Here is a 22,513-nt window from a genome sequence, read left to right as displayed (position 1 = left end):
TAACACTTTTTGGCTACAAAGGATTTACAAAATACAAAAGAGAACTTGACAAATGTATGCAAATGCAGTGAAATAGTTGCTTTGTTAAAAAACGAGGTCGTCTTTCAAAACTTTGTACAGAATTTCTTTTAGAGTTTTCAGTAGGCCTTGCATGAGTCATTTGTGTAGCATCAGGAATGAATCTTGTTCCTTGGTACCACACGCATCTGATGATTTGCCATGCTCTGCTGAGCTACAGCCAGCAAGAGAGTCTCTAAAGGCTGCTCCTCCCACCTGCTGTCAAGAGCTGGTGCCATCTTACAACACTTCAAATAAAAGCTCCTTCAAAATCCTGTGGGTGTAAAGACTCCGATTGGCTTCTTAGCAGTCAAAACGCAGCCAGACTTCTGCTTGCAGATGATATATACTACCATCTCAGTCAATGAGGCTTTAATGAACTATGTGAAGTCCCAAGAAAATGGTAGGGATCATGTGGGGGAGGTTTTGTTTGCTTTCTAAAAGGCCATTGCCATTTCAAATGTGTGTTATGTGGACAAGCAATATAAAACTGATTTTCTTTAAGGTTATCTTTTTCAGTTGAACACGTAATCAAAAATAGAAGTGCAGAGAAGATAACTTTAAAAGCCTGAATGCTCTGTTCTGATTTAGCCTCTGACCTTCATACTCTTTGCAGCAGCATAATTGCAGACGTACATACCAAGTATCTCTTTCAAACCAAAGCACAAAACATGCTGTCATCATAGGATCATCATCTCAACCTCAGAAATAAATTACTGAATACCATAGATATCAGGGTTCATATAACCTGATTGCATTTATTATTCTGGAAATACTAAGAATTAATATATTGGCTTTTTTGTTATTGTTGTTAATTTAGGAATTATTTGCTCCACCCACAGTACTACAAGCAAAACCACTGCTGTGCACAAAGTACACACTTCATATTAAGAAAATCAATAATTTTTTAGTAGATAATTTCTGTTTTTTCCAGTCTTCCTTGTTGCTCATGACAGAGTATGGATGATTTACCATGGAGAATCACAAAGTACTTTTAAATCAGGGTAATCCCTAAATTTATATGTGAATGCCCTTGCCTTCTGTTTGGCAAGGTTCTTCTAAAATCAAAAGTGTGTGTAGGAAAATCTTCATCTGCCTCATCTGCAGCTTTGCAGTTTAAATGGGCTGAAATATCTAACCTAAATAGTCTTGGGGTATGATCTGTAGTTTTGGGGTGAGACCTCTGGCCTCTGATATGAGGAGGTCAAATTTAGTGAGTTAGTAATTTCTCATGAACTCAGGACCTCTAATGCCTGCACCTGTGTCCAGTGCCTATAGCCAAGGTTTTCACTGAAGGTTATGGGGATAAGCCCATTAGGACACATAACGGAGGTTAGTCAGCCCTTTTTTGGTTTTTTGGGGAATAAGACAATCACTCTGTTTAATCCCAATTGAAATGCAATGCAGTGCTCTCTCCAAGCTGAATATTCTCACCTAGTTCCACAAAGGCTTTAAATATGGTCAGTTTAACATGACATCTGGGAAAAATAGGACAGTTATACCAACTGTGGGTATAACCTTAGGAGTGTCTTTTAACCTCACCTTGGCAAGTCCTTTCTGCGAAGACATGCAGGAACTCAGCAAGGAAAAAAACTTACGTGCTGTTGCTCTAAAAAATATAAACTTTCTATTAATGTGTTTTTTAAAATAACAGTTTTCTGTGAGAAAATTATCATTTTTCACTATTGGATAGCATAGCAAATTTGAAAACTATGTCCTTTCACTGAGTCATCTGATATAAGCACAAGGATCTCTTGCAAGTCAGTACACAAATTACTGCTGATTTGCGTTCTAGTAATAGAGGTATATTTTCTGCTGCCTGCAGAGTAAATAGTTAGGAAATGGTCCACTCCATGGAACTGGAATGCATGAGTGAGAAATATCTACTTATAGGCAGTGCAGAAAATCTGTAAACTGCATAACAGTAATTTTTTACTTGAATTCTTGATAGAAAACTCTACTTAGCAGACAGTCTGCTGCAGTGATAAGCCAAAGAGCTTTTATTTTTGTGTGCCAGCCAAAGTAATGCTTTACTTTCTAGTAGGAGTTAATTTACATTAAGACAAGTTTTTATCTAGACTTTTTCCTGGTAGATGCAGTTGGTGGATGTTCAAGTTTATTTCTGTGATTTATACATTTAAAATTATTTTTTAACCACTGGAGTATGAAAGTGGATGTGTCACAACATCTCCCACATGCCTGAAGTTGACTGTAAAATTCTGTTTTTGCCAAGTCTTCCACCAAGGTGCAAATTCTTTGAGAGTAAACACTGGGCTTTAATAAATTAGGCTTATAACCACCTGACAAAGCAAGGGCTGCAGGAGCCATTTACAAGATTAATCTTTGAGAAGGGAACACTGGGAACACAAGGGAGAAAGAAAAAAAGGAAGAAATATCTGATGGATCTACAAGGAAAACACATTGCCCAGAGCTGAAAATATGCTCTTTTCAGATTTCTTAATGTTGTGATTTCACAGACTTCTTTGTATGTTGGTGCTCAAAAATTTTAAGTTAAGATTTTGACTTCATTAATAATTGATCATCTCCTATCTTTCTGCTGTTTTATGGCAGACCAGACTTCACCCTCTGTGGTATGTGAGCAGCATTTTGTTAGCTGTAACAGATGTCAGTAGGGATTGTGTGGTTATGTGCAAATGTAGAATTTTGCAAATATTCTGTTTCAGATATTACTTTCTTTGGGACCCAGCCTTGTTTATTATAGAAAATAGTTATGGTTTTGAGAGGAGTGTGTTCCCTTTTCCAGCCATAGCTATTTGTTTCTCTTTTACTATCTTTGTTTCAAAAAACAAAGTGTTTCCAAAAAAGTGTTTTTCTTCTTTTTCCAAAATGTTAGCTGCAATTAGTTGTAGCTAAAGTACTCCTAGGGAGTTTTGGCACTCTTCATGTATTGAAAAATGAATCAAATGTTTTTACTAACCTGCTCCATGTGAACATGATATAACATTTGTTGTCGTCTAAATCTTTAATACATTAAGCATAGAAAGCAGCAAGCATGAGTGTGGAACATGTGTATAATTATTTGTACTGGAAATGGTGGTAATATTATTTAATACTTTTAACATATCTACAATGTGACTTTCAAGTGTCACCTCAAAGATATGACCATTAACAATCATTGAGTTCTTTCTATATATGTCAGGAGAGCTTAGAGAGGCTTTATGTGTAGGAACCTACTCCAGGTGGTGCTTAAGTTATAAAAAACATGCACATGTGGTTTGTTTGTTGTTTTCTTCAGTGGAAGTACTGTAGAGAATGAGGAAGAATCGGTTGGAGGTGAGTAAAAGAGAAGGGTAAAAAAGAGCAAGCAGGCTGAGGTGATCTGTGTGCACCCTGCCAGGAGGTCCAATTCATCCAGTTTGACCCTTGAATGGTGTAAGTTCCAGTTACTGCCGGACCATTAGTGCCCTCTGGGGATAACAAAAGGGCTTTAGCTGCAGATCCCTTTCTATAACCCTGGAAGTGTTTTGTCCAGTTCTTTGTAGGCAGTCATCAGTGTTAAAATTGTTTCAAGCCTCAGTCAGTAGATCCTACGTTTCTTAGCTTTATAAAATAATTTGTAAACCCTGTTGCAGTGTGGAATGAGGGGCTGAAATAGGTATATTTATGAGCCAACCTTCTGCATTATGTTCTTTTTATGTTCTCACGTGTGTTAGGGTGCAAAGGTAGGAGTGGTTTAATTTTATAAATCTTAAGGAGAATAAGAAGAATATTACTCAGGACTAATTTTAGTTGTAGGTGCCAGTCACAGACAGTCAGTCATTTTCCCAAGGAATATGGTCCATTGAGACATAAGGAGAGATACATAATTCCAAAACAGATGTAACATCAACCACCAAGTTCCATGTAAACAGACCTCTAGTTTTCTGTGTCCTTTTCTTTTTCAAGCTGAGAAAAGTACAGATAAGATTATGAAATAATTTGTCTTCATTGATTTACCCTGTTGCCTATGCTCCAAAGCATCAGCACCCCTTTGATTAATTATTTAATACTACAAAGGATGGAATAGCTGTCAATTTTTAAAAAAAAATCTTTCAACAATTGAGATGCTCTTTCCACTTTTAAGAAAAAAGTGGGAAAAAACCTAAGTGAAAAATGCGGCATTTTAATTTTTGCTATTAGGTAAACTTCAAAATATTTTGGAGTTCATATTTTTATTTTTATACCTGACTTATGAAAATGAAATATATTGATAGATAATTTTGAACTTCTTCATTAGAAATTCACATCACTATTTAAATGATGAAACTTTTCATTTTATGAAAAATATTCACATTTCAGAGACAAATCAATTTTGAATCAGTTCCAAAAAACTAAAGCTCTGGTTCCACATCAGCTTTACTTAATATTTAATTTAATATAGTGCAGTATTAATTAACTGTTCCTGCATCTGTGGGTTGCAGTTTAAAATCTGGGTTTGAACTGTTCGGAAGTTTCTTTAATCCACATTCCTTATTGAAAATTCCTATGATAATTCCCAGTCAACCAGTTTTTGTGGAACTTTCATCAAGAAAGCTCTATAATGGATTATATGATAAAAATTGTCAAAGTTACACAGTTGTTACTTTCTCTGGAATGTGGAAGTCCATTCTCATGACCTTTTTTCCCTTACCCAGGTCAGAAACTGAAACTGGGCCAGACAGGCCTAATGGCCAAGATAGTGATCAACTACTTCAAAAGCATACTTTTTCGTCTTGTATCTCTCACGATGTTTTTTTCGATTTCTGACGGTACGAAGTGATTTGTTTATTTTTTTAAACTTTGGAGGAACAGGAAGATATTTTCCCATATAACTCCAGGCTTGGTCAACAATTTTAGCAAAGTGTTAATCCCTTAAATCAGTCATGCCTTGTGCTTTCCACACGCTCCCCAGTAGGTGCAGAGAGCCGATAAGCATTACAGGGTGTTCTGAAAACCAAGAAAATACGTCTGTGTCAGATCAAAGGCAGAACTGAGTCCCAGGGTTGGATATGTCCTGCCAGTAGCCTAGTCTTATTTTGACCAAGGTCTATTTGTGAAGCTCTATAATAGGGGCTCCAGGGTGTCCTTTTGACTAATAACAGATAATCTTTCTTATGTCCTGGAGAATGAAGATTAATAGACCTTTTAATTGTATTCAAGCTAGTACATTACAAGTTTATTGCCTTAGAAGTGCCAAGCCATTTAGTCTAAAAGGAAAAAGAAACTTGATTTCTCCTGTAAACCTGGAAAAATACTTTTCCAGCTAAAAAACCAAAGCCAATTCCTACATTGTAGTACACCAATTTTGTGTATTTCTGCTGGTCGTTAACAGTGCATCCCTGGAAACAAAAGCTTGCCCTATCATATCAGGGGGAAAGAAAAAAAAAAGAAAAAAAAAGCTTACTGTTGTTTTTGAAGTCTGGTAGCACAATTTTTGACATATTTAGTTTACAGCTACAGCAGCATAGCTGTATGAAACAGGTTATGCATAATAATCCTGGCTGACAGATGGGCAAAGTCATTCTTAAAAAGAATGGCTGAATGATGCTGTCTTGGCTGCATTTCCTATGAAAATAAGAGTCAGGCACTCAGAGCTTTTAAATACAAGGAAGAACTGTCAGCCTAAACCCCACTTATCTACTAGGCAGATTTAACTTTGCTTACAGGCAGGTTTTTGTTAGTATTTCGACAGTTCAGTAGTTATAATAATTATCAGTCACTTTGCAGTATCTTGTGTGCAAGCTTATCTTCAGTTTAGTTGTTGATCTATAGCTCAGTACTCATAGATTATTGGGACATTTTTATGTACTGCAGAAAATATTTGCAACATTATTAATCACCTGAGAAAAAACAACCAGCTGAATAACGAACTTCTATATTACCACCATTATTTTTCATTTTAAAAATAAAATGAGCTGCGCATGCATAGGTGAGTCCATTTGTGATCCCAACACTTTTACAAAGATATTTATCAGTCCTCCAATAAAAGGTGTCGCATCATCTTCCGTCCTGAAAACCAAGCAGAATTTGCAGTAATTCATTTGTAGGGAAAGATTTTGCTTTCCCAGGCACTACGTCACCAGACTTTGACTGCAGTCTGAAACCCATAATGCACCAAAAACCAAAGACAACTGAAATCTGAGACACCTAGATTTCTCCTGACAGCAGTTCAAAAGCTGATGCTGTTTCGAAGTGCTGGTATAAAGTGTTAACTTCCTTGCTTTTCACATTTTTGGTTATCAAGTGTCATTCTGAAACTTACGGTTAAATGGACCGCATTTCCTCTGCTTACATTCCAGGTTTTCTCCTATCTGTGTTTGCCAGTATTTTGCTGCTCTTTTACCCACTCCAGTACCTGAGATTCCCTGCAGTGGTCTTCTAACAGAACACCTGGGAATCGCACTGGGACAGAGCCCACTGGCATGCAGGAAATCTTACTGATAAATCAGTTCATCGACCTGAGATATATTTTAGTAAAATAAGGAGAGGTAACAGAACTCCTTTCTTGCTCTTCTCACAGTCTAAAGGAATGGAGCATGCCCGTCTCGCATCTCAGGATGATCTGTCCCTTATTCATAGGTTAGAGGAAATACAAGCAGAAATGGAAACGGTCAATATTTTTCATAATATTTTTTTTACTTTGGTCATTGTTCATTCCTGTGTTTTATTTTCACCTCTAGTTATAGTCAAAATCTTTTGATCAAAAGTTAGCAGCAGCATTATTGTTAGTATAGCAATAATTGATTTAAATTATATCTTCCAGAAATTACACTCCTGAAAGCTACTTCTTATTATCTCCCAGTTTTATGCAATTTCTGCTTTTAAAGGAGTGCACCATTATGTAAAGAAATGACTGTAAATATCTTTTTTTTTCCCATTTCCATCTCTATTTCTAGCCATAACTAGGTGCCAGGATTAGCAAATTGTACTGCACAGTCACTGCTTGCAGTAATGTTAGCTGAAGACCTCACAGAGAGGTAGCACAATATGCTGTCAGTATGTTGTATCATAAACTACTCGTGATCATATTCATAATCTTTTTTCTCTCTTTTTTTTTTTAATGGCAAAGTATTGTTTTGTCCTTGGCTTTCCCACCAAAACTCCTACTGATTGATCTAACGCAGAATGATCGAACACAGACTTTATCAACTCTTTAAGTGTATTAAAGTAGTTCAGAAGCCTCTGGTGACTCCACCAGGTGTCTAAACCTGCTTAATGTGGTAATTTAATGGACTATTTTTAAATCTGGTAGCATCATCAGGGACTGATAAGTTTTGAATATTACATAGCAGATAGAGAGACTATTGCTGGTTTATTAATGTTTCTTGACTGTTGGTCATCAATGCAATCCACTATGTCATCTCTACAAATATCCTCTAATCACATTCATGGTAAAAGTACTCCTGTACACAAATGTGAAAAATTCAGTGTTAGGAGGAAAGGTTATAGATTTAATCATCACTGATGTTGTACTTTTGAAATACTAAATTTGCTTTTATTTCAGGCTGCATTCAGACCTGGACATACTGGGTACTGCCATTTCCCGTGAGGACATGAACACACCCTGATAAATTGTGGGAGTTGCTGACACTCACAGCAGTCATTCCAGTTTGCAGGATCACTATGAAAATAGTAGTAGATTTTTTATTTTTACATTTTAAGTTTGAAATATTAATAAAATGAGAGTAGTCATGGTTTAGTAAAGTGTGGTTATAAAAAGTTTCTCTGTAAGAAATAGATGCTGCTTTTAAAATGGCTATGCAGTTGATCATATAAATCCTATTTATCTGAAGCTTTATGAAAATGCTGAAAAAAATCTATAGTAGTTCAGGTGGTTTTTTTCTCTTTTTCCCATAATACCTATATAACCATTATTACTAGGTACATAAATACATTAATGAAGGATTCATAGAGCCTGTACTGTTTAAGAAGTAGCTGCTCCTTGAGAAGTTGCTCCTGGAAATGAAGTGACCTGTGAGCGTGTGTGTGTGTTTCACTGCAAAAATTTCAGAATAACGGCCTGAGATGTATTTTCGACAGTCCACGGAGGTTTCAAGCAACAGGCCTCACACCCCGATTTCTTGCTTTTACATTGTACTGGGGACAGCTGACAGTACATGTTTCTTATATGCAGTTGCTGCAGTCATAAAGCAATTCAGAGGGAATGCGCTCTTAAAGAATAGGCAAATAAAAGTAAATAAGAAAATAAGAGTTATATTTATTATCTTAGCCTAAAGGACTACAGACATTAAATATATAGTGGCATAATGTTAAAATAGTGTTGAAGATCTAAGGTTAAATTGAAAAAGAAGGAAGCACATCAAATTTTTAAAGATAAAAAAGAATGGGACTCCAATCTTATTTCATCGGAAAACAACCCACCCTACCTGGGTTCATTAGAAGAAGATTAATTTTAAATATATGCTAGCTCATACAGACCCAATTAAAGGTAAATGTATTTTATTATTTATTTTGCTTAGAAAGAATGAAAATCCTTTATGATGGAATACTGAACAAAATGTTCTGAAATGCTTCTTCCTATCAAATTATTATTCTTCCAAATGCTTCTTCTAAAGCATTTCCTTTTGTCTCATAACTTATTTTCTTACTATTATTTTTTCAGGTTTTATTAATAAGCATTTACACTAATAGTGTATATTTAAGTAACTATACTAAAAGACTCTGCTGCTTATGATGCTGTGATGGAAATTAGGTTTCTCCACCAAGAGTGTATAGTTGCTTAGTTGTTTTTTTCCTTCAAATTTTTATATGCAGTTAGGCATAATGGATTATTGTTCAGTGGGGTTTTTTTGTTTAATATGAGCCTTTGGAAAACAGCCTGAAATGCTAAACTTCATAGTTTACAAACAAGAAATGGCTGCTGAAATGTTGTTAGAAACACATAGATGTTGCACATCTGTGGCAAGTGTACTGTACTGTCACCAATTCTTTTTATCTCCAGTGTTTAAGCATGGAGGAGAATTCTAAGTGCTTACACCTCATGCAATAAGATAAGGACAGCTGCATTTCTGCCTGTATGCTGCAGACACTGCAAGCCTGTCCCTACTTTTCTTAGGCTTGGGTGCAGATAGCAACTATCTGAATATGCCAGTTTACCCTGGAAAATTCATGGGAGTCATGAGGTCTTAAATGAAGAGTAAATCATGTGCTTAGGACAGTTTAAGTGCATTAGACTGTCTTGGTGAGATTCAGGTGCCCAAATATGAGTTTCTACCATTACCTTAAGCATCCCAAAATATCTGAGACCTCCATGCAAGATATGTGATAGGAGCATGTGATAGGCAGATCTGCACCTTGGTGAAGTAGCAGCTGGAGACCGTGCACCCCTCCTTTCTTCAGTCTTGTAAGTGTACGTACTGCCCCCGCATGGCACTGCTTCCCTCTTATTCTCATGTGCATTGGATCCAGGTTTCTTTCTTTTTGATCCAGGTTTCTTTCTTTTTGATCCCTGGTGCTTTTAGTCCAAAGGACTCTTTTATTTGCCAAATACAGTAGAAATGCCCAGAAATTCATCAGCATTATCTGGCAACAAGTGATAAAAAAACAGTCTACAAAACCCACAAAAGGTAAATAAAAGAAAACCTGGCAGAAAAATGACATCTCTAAAATAACAAAAAAAAAAAAAAGAGCTGGCTATAGGATTAGCTATACTGGGAGCAGAAACATAGTATCTGTATAAGGAGGGGACTAAAATGAACATTTTAAATAATTATTGAAAAGCATTATTGAACTAACCTTAACCCTCAGCACTCCTGAAATCTTCCACCCCACCTTTCTCCTTTGCATCATTGAATTGAAGCAGAGATTTTATGTCCTGAGATGAAGAGATGCACAGCTGAAGGTGAAGGAGCCATCTTACCATGATCTTCATTGCGAAATAGGACCCAGTGCCCCCCGGATTCTGAGGGTTCTTTCTTGGCTTTTAACATTATGGTGTAGATAAGAAGTGTGTTATTTTTAAAGACTGTCTTCGCTTTTCGTGCTTTGGTTCACGTGATGGAGTATCCTCATAGAGCATGAAATGGATTCCTTTCAGATTAAATTAAGCCAAAAGACATGCTTCAAAATTTGGTCCAGGCTAGCTGGAAGTTCAAACCCCGCAGCACACACTGTGTAGACATCCTGTTCTCCATATCAGCTGCTTTGCTTCACAGATCTACGCCCATTGCACCATGCTGCTTGTCAGTGTAAATGCAGCCTACCTGTGCTTATTGTTTTCCCAGTCTCCAATGCTTTGGGCACTGTGGCTGGGTTTTGCTAGGCATTAGAGAATCACAGAGCAGTTGAGGATGGAAAGAACTGCTGGGGGTCATCTGGTCCAACACCCAGCCTGACCAAGCAAGGCCACCCAGATCCGGTTGCTGTGTAAGGCCATCTAGATCCATCTCCCCTGTTAACGTCTGAGGTGCTGGAGACTCCTGCAATTCGTTTCTTCTTGAGGCTTGTTTTCTTGTAAGCCAGTATATGTTTCTGTCCTAGGAGAGACTACCTGAGCTGTGTGGTCACTCAGCTTCCACATGTGATCTCATGAAAGCTACCCACTTCCTCTCCTGAGTCCTGTCCACACATGGCTTATCAGTTATGTCCTGTCCTGCCTCCTTAATAGTCCCAGCAAATGCCTGGAATGTAATTTGTTTCCACCGAGTATGTGGAAGAGGAAAAAGGCATGTTGGGAGTGAGGAGGGGATGTTCAGAAAGTTATGGTTGATATTTCATGGCACATCTACTCCACTTGTACTGAGCTTCCTGATGTAACGGAAACCCAAGCCAGTAGGTTGTGGTAGGCGATGCATCACCATGAAGACTATCATGAGTCCAGAAACAGTATAGTTGTGCTCAAGCACAGTGCATGCAAATGCAGTTGCACTGCTTGCAGATCTGAACTGGTTTATGGGCAGCTGTCCCAAATGTCTAGGACTGCCTCATCCTTATGTTCCTGCTCTTGGGAGAAGCTAATGCTGCCAGGTAGAAGGCCTTTGCATCTGTAAGTTGCAGTTCTCAAGGAGTTCAGGTGCAAAGGTGGCTTTATGAAGACTGGGCACATCTGCATAGTCAGAAGCTGAGAGCTGACGTTTATTAACTTCAGGCTGCTCAGAGCAGGGACAGAGCATGCACATCACTGTTTTCTCCTGATAAGACCTACTTACAGTAAAAGTACTAGTTACTCTATGTTTAACTGCACACTGACGCACAGGTCATGCTGCACATCTGTGCAGCGGTTCATTAAAAATGTTTCCTATTCAGTTGGATTTATCTTTGTGCTTCTCTCAAATTAATTCTCCTGCAAATCATACTGAATCTTCTTTAACATCTGAAGCAAGGTGGGAAACAAATATATACAAAGGGAGTAGCTATAGCCCAAGAGAGGTCTTTCAGACACAAGATGTTAAACTGCTTTTTGATCAGCTGCTTGTAGAAATGTACATTAAACTGTAAACCATGGTTCTTCTTGTAATCAGTTAATGACCCTATCAGTTGCAGACTAATTGCCTCTACCACCTTCTAAATTCTGCTGCACTGAAAAAGCCAAAGTCACATTCTTGATCTTGTTAATGACATTCATCTTTGAAGAGTTGTTGTGGTTTAACCCCAGCTGGCAACTAAGCCCCACGCAGCCGCTCGCTCACTCCCCCCCGGTGGGACGGGGGAGAGAATCAGAAGGGTAAAAGTGAGAAAACTCATGGGTTGAGATAAAGACAGGTCAACAGGTAACGCAAAAGCTGCGCACATAAGCAAAGCAGAGCAAGGAATTTATTGCCTCCCCACGGGCAGGCGGGTGCTCAGCCATCCCCAGGGCAGCAGGGCTCCATCGTGCATAACGGTGACTTGGGAAGACAAACGCCATCACTCCAAGTGTGCCCCCCCCTTCCTTCTTGTTCCCCCAGCTCTATACACTGAGCATGACACCATACAGTGTGGGACATCCCTGGGGTCAGTTAGGGTCACTATCCTGGCCATGTCCCCTCCCAACCCCTTGTGCCCCCCCAGCCCCTCGCTGGTGGGGTGGGGTGAGGGGCAGGAAAGGCCTTGGCTCTGTGCAAGCCCTGCTCAGCAGGAGCGAAAACAGCCCTGTGCTATCAGCACTGTTTCCAGCACAAATCCAAACCACAGACCCACACAAAAGAAATTAACTCTATCTCAGCCAAAGCCAGCACAAGAGTACATAGTGGTTGTGTGTTAATTCAACTTCTCTCCCTGGTAATTTCTTTGATTGCCTGTTACTTGCAATCTGCACTAACTGAATAAATGTGATCTGCATCCTGATGGGAAGATATGGCTTGCATTTAAGCTATTTTAATGCAGATATTTTGCCCAGAAATTGAGGTAAATTCTTCTCACCTTTATCCTCTAAAGTACTTTCAATAAGAAGAATGAAAAGCAAGGCTGTTAACCCTTTGCAGAAGGTAATAAAGCAACAGAGTAAAAGTCCTATTTCTTTAATGCTAGTATAATAGCAAACTTTATTGCCTGAAGGCTTCTCATCAGCTTATGAAAAAACAAGTAAATAAAATTCTGAAATATGGGAAACAGATGCTGGTGCTATATCCTTTTATTCTTTTCCTCCATCTCCAGCAACATGCATTGTCCGTATTGTCAAGACCTAGAACAAAGTCTGCCTATTCATTATTTCCTTTTTTTTTTCTCATTTTTAAAAATATAATACACAAACACACACAGATATTCTACATAGTGCTATGTAGGTCTTTCAGAAAAAGACTGAACATATGCTAAATTACCTTTCAGCTTCCCACATCATTTTTCTGAACAAGAGTACAAGGTCACTGGATATATCCTATAAGCACAAAACAATTGTTACTAGGACATTTTTGTTAACACTGGATATGTGTGATAATAAAGATTTACTGTGATTTTATTTTTGAAATCCCCTGAATCTTAATATGATTTTTTCTCCTTTTTCTGAATTTCAATGAGAAATACTCTGAGTATCATAGCCATATTAAATATTTGTGAAATCCTTTTAGATTCTTTCAACATTTTGAACATAAACAATTTTTTAATGAAGGCATTTTTTCAAGTTAACAAGAGAGACATTAACTTTTAGTATAAGAAGCATTCTCTGCTAAAAAGAGGTTACACTTGGCTAATGTTAGTTATTTATACAGAGAATCTAAAGTTGGTTCTGAAATGTTTAGTTCAAATGCTGCCTGGAACTGTGGACCAATTAGTGATTCCTCACCAGATCAGTCTTTTTGAGAAACAGACTATTCATTTAGACTCCAAAATATTTGGAAGCATGGTCTGGAGAACTGGTGTTTATTAATTCATGGAAGACTTATACTAATTAGCAGTGTTCATTTCCCAGAGGCCCACTCAGGCTATAGAAGCAAGCCCCCCTGCACTCTTTACAGACAAAAGAAGCCCCTTCAAGCAGTCCATGAGAGCATCCGAAGCAGACTCCTCTGAGTGATTGTTGATTGAGTCTCTCTCTCTCTCCATTGACCAAAGAGAAAACAAAGAGTTTTGCCTCACAAGGATACTTCCCTCATATTCTGGGGTGCTCTTCTGAGCAACTTTGCTGATACCAGATGGCAATAGACTCATTCATTCTGGTAGAGCCAGAACTCTTGGAACATCTGCAGATAATGGCATTTTCTACTTACTATTGCATTATCTCAGTATAGAAGCTTTTGTTATTCCTTTTCTTAAAAGGGTTTGCCAGCCATTATTTGTTCCCTGTCTTCAAATGTTGTGGCAGGGGTCTTGTCTTCCTTGCCTGATTGCTCTAAAGAGTAATTTTTCCTCTTCTTTTCTTATAAATGTACTCTTATACTTTTCTGTGTTTTCTTCTTTATAGAGTCCAAACTGTAGTGTCCATCTTTCAAAGGCATCAGCTTAGACTAGCTGACTTCTTATGCCTCTGTATTTTTCCTTCTCATTATTAATTTCTTATGCTTCATATCACATCTGTTCTTCTGTCGTCCCCCATACTCCAGTCAAAATCTGGTTTGCTCAGGGGTGCTCAGCTTCCCAAAATGGCAAGACTGGATCTTCAGCATTTGATCAGAAAGAGACTATTTCTTCACCTTCTCTTTTTAAGTTTTTACTGTAAAAACTTATCACTCCTATTCTCATGGAGTCCTGCACTCCTCTCATTTTACTGTAATATTTTTACTATTAGTCTCTCTTGCCTGATTTAATGGACAATATTAAAAATGCCAACTGCTTCACAGTCATTTATTGTTTGAAATAAATCTACCTTTTTTCTATTTCTTACTGGCTTGCCGCATTGCTGGAGGACACAGAATGAAGCCTCCGTTTTACCGTCACATTTCAAGAAAATGTCAACTTTGATAGGGAATTCAACTCCTCCATTATTCCTCTAAAATACATTATTAGGTCAATTTACTTCTGTTATTTTATTCTGTTCCTTGATCATTTTAATCCAAGGCATCTGGCCTAAATATGTTATATTCAGTGTTGAGTCCTGGTTCAAAAGAACTGATCATAGATTTGCTGACCCATGTGAAAGCCACTTGAAAGCTCAGATTTTATTAGGCTTTAAGACTCCTTCCTTGCAGTTTTAAAAGTCTTGTGCTAGATTATAAACTAAAGAACTCAAAAAATTCAAGGAATGAAAAAGTCAGAGCTTTAGAGGTAGAAAAAGAAAGTCTTGAAAGAAAGAAAGTTCAGCTGGAAAAAAAGTGTGATAGCAAATGTTTTAAAAGACTTGGTAAAGCACAGACTGTGTTACTGCAAAGGAAATGGAAAGGCACTTGGGGAATCAGCCTCTGGCATATTGTGTTCTGATTATTAGGAGCAAATGGGAACACTTTTTGTCTACGAATTATTTGCAGAGGAGACTGCTGTTTTGTTGGGACCATGTATGGCACCTAGCGCAATGGAAAGTGGTGTGAGATCAGCCTTGTTGTGCCATTAGGTGGCACAATAAGTAACAATAAGTAACAAACAGAAAACAAAATTAAATTGACTTGGAGCTTGGAGAAGGAAAGGTGCTGTCTATGGTGTCAGCGTGCCGTAGGCATAGTTGCAAAGCAGTGCAAAGCCACCTCTTGGACTCGGTCGTTTCTCACCGTGCACTAAGGGGCTTCTGAACAACCTGGGTTTTCCTGCCTGCACCCAAGAACCGTCTGCAAACAACGCGTGACACACTGCACCGTTTTGCTTTGGTGTGGTGTAACGTCAGACTGCAGAGAGAAGCTGTTCTAATTACGTTCTCCTGTGTATTGTTCTATTTCCGTTTTGTTTTGTTTAGGTTGACCTGCTTGTCCCTACAAAAATCACGGGCATAATTACCCAAGGAGCTAAAGATTTTGGTCACGTCCAATTTGTGGGATCCTACAAGCTTGCTTACAGTAATGATGGGGAGCGCTGGATCATATACCAAGATGAAAAACAAAAGAAGGATAAGGTAAAGAAAAGAGAAAATTGATATTTTGGTTGCATTTACAGAGGTCTACATCTGTAGGAACTCCAGTGCTTGAAGCCTATAGATTACTGCATGTCACCTGCTTTACAGGGTTCCATATGCATAGAATCCCACAGATAAAAGTCAAGGTGAATAAAAAAGAGTCATATAACACAATGACATTCACAGTGCAGTAATACCATACCTATCAGTGCAATGCACCTGATTTAACGCTATTAAATATGGGACATAAAACTTTACAGTTCCCCATTTATTGGAATTATTTTTTCCTTTAACTCTAGAGGAGAAGGTATATAAATAGCAGTTTATTTGTATATTCAGAACCAGTGTCTCAGTGTATATTTTGATAAGTATGCACTATTTTCTGTAATTTTCTGTAAAGCGCATCTTTAGTGTACCTCATTACCGAGCCATTTTGGATTGATTTTTTTTTTTCCCTTGGAAATTAATCACTAGGGTTTCAAATACCCAATGGAAAGATTATTTTTATTACACTATTAAATGAATACAAAACATAAAATTTTCACAACTTCCTTTTTGCAAATGTTTAATGACAGGCACAGAGAAAGTATAGGTTTGCAGATTGATTTACCTGGAAGCATTTAACTTTTCTCTTATCATTTAGGGTAGTATTCATTATACGTTTCCTTTAAACTGTATAACACTTGTATACTGCAAATACCTGAATTCATAATATCAACTGTTATGAAAGAGATATGCATTGCTTAAGGGAAATGTTGAGCAAGCTGACAAAATTTGAATTATTTATTAAGTATCTTAGTGGAATTATGTCTGATCAAAATAAAAGATACATTAAAAAAATTACCAGATGGCTGATATGTCTGATAATGCATGTATCAAGTCTTGTGGTTTTGGTACTCTGGGTATTAAATATTCCCACTTGTACTTATTTTTTGAGAATAGTAAAAATTTAATACCCTTCATATAGGTCAATTAAATTCATTTTTTTCTGAAGTAATGAGAAAGCTGTGTGAGTACAGGTAGATCTATTGAGGAGGGGTTAGACAACTGCATCTCTTAAATCTCATTGATTTAAAATGATTGATCAAATGTACACCCATTTATTAGGGGAAGGTGTTCTAAATTACTAGATTAAATATGTAAATAACTATATGTGCGTATCTGCATAGACGTGTTCTGCTTGATAGATTATTATCCAAAGACGACACTGTAAAGTCCTACTCTTAAAAGGCAAATGGCACTTCACTGTGGATTTATCCTGCACTGAGATTTTTCTCCATCAAATTCAAAAGGATTTTAGATAGGGAAAACAAAATCAGTTGTTTTAGCCATCCAGCTGAGACGGTCTTGACACCAATGATTATGGATGTGTCTAGTATAATTGGTTGTCAGATAAAAATTGGAAACAAACAACTCACCTTTCATAGACATACCATAAATGCAGTCAATATAAATGACAGATAGTCGCTTCAGTACTTTATACGCATCCCATTTTAAATCCCTGGCATTTAAAAACAGAAGCAAAAGATCCATTCTGAAAGAAATGTCGTCTCAAAGCCAAACTTCTGTTAGCGAACTGTTGCATTCATTTTACTGAAAAAGGGAACAAACCCGCGTTCAAGTCTCCGGTGAGAAACACAGTAACAGACGCAAGCAAATCTAGAAGAAAAGGCGCTCTCGCTTAACAGCACTGTTCCAGTCTACACTTGTTTATAACATTTGCCAAAACAATTAAATTCTTTTTGCTTTCATTATCAGCTGGATGGTTAATTGCTATATGCATAGTCCGTTAGGAACAATGGAAAACTCTTAATCATTGTCTTATTAAAACATCTCACATCCCATATTAATTAACATCCCTAAGAATAAAATAAACGCATCTTATTATGATTCTTTAACAAATCAAGAGAAGTTAAAAGCAGAGTGAGATCAAATACACTTAGATGGAAATTAGAAGTTATAACTTCTGAATTTAAGTTTGTATGAAATAAACAAAGAAGATCATTTGATATGAGTCTAGACCTCAGTCTTTGATACACAAACATCAATCCAAAAATTTCTTTACTATTTTTAATTTTTTCCATATGATAAAGGCCTGGGAAAGTCAAAAATCTGATGGGAGAGTCTGACATTCCAGAAATGCTAGCTCTCCGTCAGTGACTCGGCAAAACATTATAGGAGGTAGGACTGGAAAGAATCTCAAGACAGCACCTAAACATATACCTCTTGACCAATGAAGAGATTATGCTTCTCTCCTCCAATCCCCTCTGAGGTCTTCTCAGCAGAAAATGGGATGCAACCTCCCCCAAGTCCCTTCCTGCCACCACAGGAGTAGATGCAAACTGTTCATTGTTACAACTAAGGCTCAATTCATTCACCTGTCCTTCACCTCATACAGTGCTCATATCCTGCACCATTCTCCATCAGATTATTATTTAATATGTTTGTAGAGACAGCCAGTGATTGAAATTCTACTATATAAGCAGTCTATTCCAGTGTTTAAATATCCTTAAAGGTGGAAAGGTTGCTCATCCCCCTCCCTGCCATATATCCACCCTGTCTTCAAAGGACACAGAAACCTGATTTTACCATCCTCTTTTCAGACAGTTTGTTTTGGTTGAAACTTGTTAACTTACTCTCAATTTCTTTATGGGGAAAAAATAACTTTTGTTCTTTCAGCCTTTTCTCAAAGGGTATGTTTTCTCAACCCCAGAACATGCTGCTTGGACCAGCTCTCTCTGAAGTGTGGTTTCCCAAGCTTGTGGTAGCATTGCAGTGTTTAACACAGACCTACTGCCTGCTCCATCATTCTTCATATTGTACCTGTGACATTGGTTTTGACTTCCTAAGTTTTGGAGCATCATCCAGTAAAAATTTCCAGTTTGACACCAAAGCCATCATCACCGCTCCAGCTAGGTGTGTCGATGCAGTGTGCTCTGGCAGGATTTGCCCAACGGATATGTATAGCACCAGAAATACTGGCCTCCCTCTGGCCGGGGTACAGCAGAACAAAAATATAAATGAAAAATGAAAATGGCTGAAGAAAAAGCAATGCTGTGCCTCATCCATGGGGAGCAGAATAGAAATAGTGTCATTGGTCCTGTCTGACAGTAACATCTTTGAACAGGATCCACAAAAATTTCCTTAGCTTAAGCTAAGATACAAGATTTGGCCCAAAATGCAAAAACACTGTACAAGAAACCATATATTCACAGGAAAGTGAGGCTTTCATGAAATGTTTCTTCTGTCCCCTGGAGATACAGAAGGGAGATAAAAGATTGATACTGGAAACTACCAATAGCAAAAAGCATAAATTATTTAATTTATACTCAATTTACTTAATTATTAAATAATTATTAAAGAATAATAATATTATTTAATATAAATATAAATAAATAATAATAAGTAATAATTATTAAATAATTATTACTAAATTTAAATACTTAATTTACCCTCATTCACTCTATTTATTAAATGAACATGTTGATTTATTATATGAAGGATAGAATATATAGATTTCTTGTTTCCTTTGCAGATAGTTTACTCATCCTATATTCATCCTGTGATCCTTTCCTTAGGAGAAAGATGGTTCCAAAAACTTTCAGGGAAAGGAAGACAGGATAACAGAAAAATAACTACTTTTAAAGTCCAAACAAAATAGTCATTTTACATTCTGAAAAGCAGACACAGAAATTATGGAGATATTGGTAGGCTGATAATAATGATTTGTGGATTATTATTGTGACTCTAAAATGCATTGAAGAAAGGGCTGAGAGCTTAATCCTGTCTGGTGCTGAACATCTCACCGTTCAGCGGTTTGAATGATCAGTCCTAATGTACCAGCAGGTCTCAGTGAATTCCTGAAGCTATTCATTTGTGCCTTTTCATCATTTGGGAAGTTATTTTACAAAGGAAAAAAATATTGGTATCTTGTATTCACAAGTGCACTATGTACAGCCTGTATCTTTGATGAGTCTGCAAGAAATTAGTTGTTTCAAACAGAAGGAAATACGGTGTTCGGTTTTCTTCTTTGCCCCACTGCAAATGGGAAAGCTGTTCCAAGAACAGTGGCTGCTGCAGCTTCGCTTTGCCTTCTGCTATTTTAACGGCCAGTCATTTGAGTTCACACCTGTGCTGACCTTCTATGAATGCAGATGAAAAAGTACTGGGGGAAAATAAGCATGTCTTTAAAAAATTAAGCGTTTCTCATTCATTTTAAATAGTTTGAATGTGTTGCCTGGAAAATATGAAAGCTTTTCCTGTTGTCTTCAAGAAGCAAAATAAATTACATCGCAGGGTGGCAAGTAGGACGAAAATGTATTTTAGAAAAAGGACCAGAGCTAATAGCTATCTTGTTTTTCTCAACTAGAGGTCAGTAGCTCACTATGCCTCCAAAGCTAAGGACATCCAAACCAAATTTGACCTTTTTTTTTAATCACATTCCACATGTGATTTATAAATTGCACAGCCTGCTGTAGATAACTCAAGGCCAGCTGCAATGTCAAATGGCATTTTAGAGGCTGTTTTTTTAAATAAGATGAGAACATTTGAAAGTAGCCTAAAGGAGTCTAGCAGTCTGCAGCACTGTCAGTCATTATTAGCCATCAGCAGTGCAATTAGCTGCAGGTAAACAATGTCCGGTATGCAAATGGCCGCTGGATTTGTACATAAAATGATGAAATAGTTATAAGTTATATGCTTTGCATGTCTTGTTAATTGCCATAGCAACAGAAGACAGGAACCTACTTATAAATGAAAAGATAGAAAATGTCAGGTTAAAAATCTTTCTGCTACATTTCCTATTGGTTTTTCTATATGGTGTTTAATTATTATACTACCTGGTTTACATTGATAGATTCAATTCCTAGATATAATCTACATATTTGGCAGAGCTAAAGTCCCTTTTAAAACTACTATTAATTAAAATATTATTACTATTATTATTTAATACTGTTACTTAAAATAATATTTCTAATCTAACATTAATATTTGTTTTTCTGCACTGGTTTAAATTATGAATGAGTTCTATTACTTTCAGCTGAGTTAACATGATTTGTATCAGATGAAGGTCTAGCTATCCTCATTCCAGGTTGTGCCTCCAGCACATGTATCTGTCTCCTTCATATCCGTACTGCGAGCTGAAGGAAGACAACATGCTCATATTCAGAGTCTTTTCTGTAAGAATTTCTGGAGAAGGCTGGTTTTCAAAATGTTTCTCTTTTTGCTTGACTTTGAACCTTCTATCATAAAGCACTTATAAACTATGTACAGTGGAGTAAATTCCCATTTTAGTAGCATCAGTAGATAGGTCAAGTGGCAAAAATAACCAGAATGTGATAGTGTTTTACAAGTTTAAAAGTTTTATCTGCCTGATACCTATTCTGAACTTGAAGAAATAATGAAGGTCATGTAATACATATTCATATTCATTTACCACGGAGATAAAAAAAAGGTCTTCCTCCTGGCACTGGGCCCTTTTGCATAGCTATCCCCTGCACACCAACCAAATCCTGACCCTTCAGCCACAAAGAAAAGTGCTTGTTGAAGAAGGACAAAGGAGGATGGCTAAGATCAGGTGTGGAAAATTTACACCCACCTACAGAAATTTTATGTATACCAACTGAAAAGAAAAAAATATCTTTTTTCTGTCCTCTTAATCACTTCAAAAGCACAAGTGCATACACACATATATGTATGTATTTACATCTGTATACATGTATATTTAAAAAACCCTTCCCCATCATTGATAGTGGAAAGCTTCTTCCACGGGATGGGCTCTGCCCATAAACAGCAGCTTTATTTCTGGTGACAAATCAAGAATCTTTCACCATCTTTTACCTGGTGTTGTTCACTTGTCACTTTTCATGGTGAGAAGAGTTACTCCACCAAGAGAACAAGTAAATGGTCTGTTCAAATCTGTTAATTCCCTCTCTTGCTTAAGCATGTCTTCCTTCAGTGAATAATAATAAAGAAATACAATGTTTCTATAATAAAGTAATATAGCTGTCAAAAATTACTTCTCATGCAGCCTTTTTTTTAGATTTTAAATGAACAGTGCCCCCTTCATTTGCCCAGACACTGAGGTGTTCTGAACTGAAGCAAATTCCAAACAGGAGCTAGGTCTAGCTATTCTTTTAAAATAATCTGCCTCTGATATGAGCAGGATTAACTGCTCCATGAAATAATGTGTTTAAAATATTCTGCTCAGAATAAAAAATACAGTTAAGGTACAGCAGCCAACATCGTCACTTCACCATTGGAGGCTCAAATGTTAAAGTCTGAACTCTCAGCCATTATCATAAATAGCAGGAACCAATAAATGCTATGGCCAATGCAGACTTCTCATGCAATTTAAGCTTATGCAAGACGTGAGATCCAGAAAGATTCTCTATGGAGAGAATTTTCATCCTCCTCGCTCGTCCATTGTCACAGAATCACAGGCAGTCTTTCCCACTGCAGCCACCTGTTAATGGATGTGCCCTAAAACCTGGTTTCCAGCTCTACGTTTGGAGAAAAGCAAACAACACTTGTAATAAACTCTGTAATTTCCCAAGATATTCTTCTTCAGGTATTCCTTCTAAATTATCATAAAACATACAATAGTTTTATTTTTAAAATATGAATCAAATTACACTGTCATTATTCAGTTTTACTGCTTATGCCATAAAACACTTAGTGCTGTTGAAAAATCTTAGTGTATGTTTGAGGGCAAGACATCCAAACTCCTTGTTGGACACAGTTATAAACAAGACGTGTTTATATTTCAGAAATCTGTTTTGCAGAGACTGTCAGTACATATTTTCCAGGTTTTTGTTCTCTTTTACATGAACTGATCATAAAATAGGTCATCAGAAGTACAACAGCAAGCATTTTCTACTTTTTTGTTTTAATAGCAGCTGTAAGAGACTAAGCTACAGAGGAGCTACACATATGTGTGTGAGGTGTTTATGTGTAAACTTGCTAAAGCTGCTGAGTAAATATTCTAGCAAGTTACACCTTTTAAATATGCAGACTGACACAAACAGATACATCCACTGTAAAATAGCATTCTACAACAGGATTGTC

The 22,513-nt window shown here is 37.2% G+C and overlaps 1 protein-coding gene across 3 annotated transcripts in view; it reads left to right on the top strand.

Moving 5' to 3' along the window:
* Window positions 1–22,513, top strand: part of EDIL3 (EGF like repeats and discoidin domains 3) — a 259,990-nt gene that overhangs the window by 230,430 nt on the left and 7,047 nt on the right. For all 3 annotated transcript variants that reach the window (XM_064438134.1, XM_064438131.1, XM_064438133.1), the window contains one exon: window positions 15,293–15,448. In XM_064438134.1, coding sequence (XP_064294204.1) covers window positions 15,293–15,448 — 156 coding nt within the window. The remainder of the gene's footprint in view (window positions 1–15,292; window positions 15,449–22,513) is intronic.

The sequence above is a fragment of the Phalacrocorax carbo genome, chromosome Z (assembly GCF_963921805.1).
Source record: "Phalacrocorax carbo chromosome Z, bPhaCar2.1, whole genome shotgun sequence".
Classification (NCBI taxonomy): Eukaryota; Metazoa; Chordata; class Aves; order Suliformes; family Phalacrocoracidae; genus Phalacrocorax; species Phalacrocorax carbo.
The sequence above is the reverse complement of the archived record's forward strand: the minus strand, read 5'-3'. Positions and strand labels throughout refer to the sequence as shown.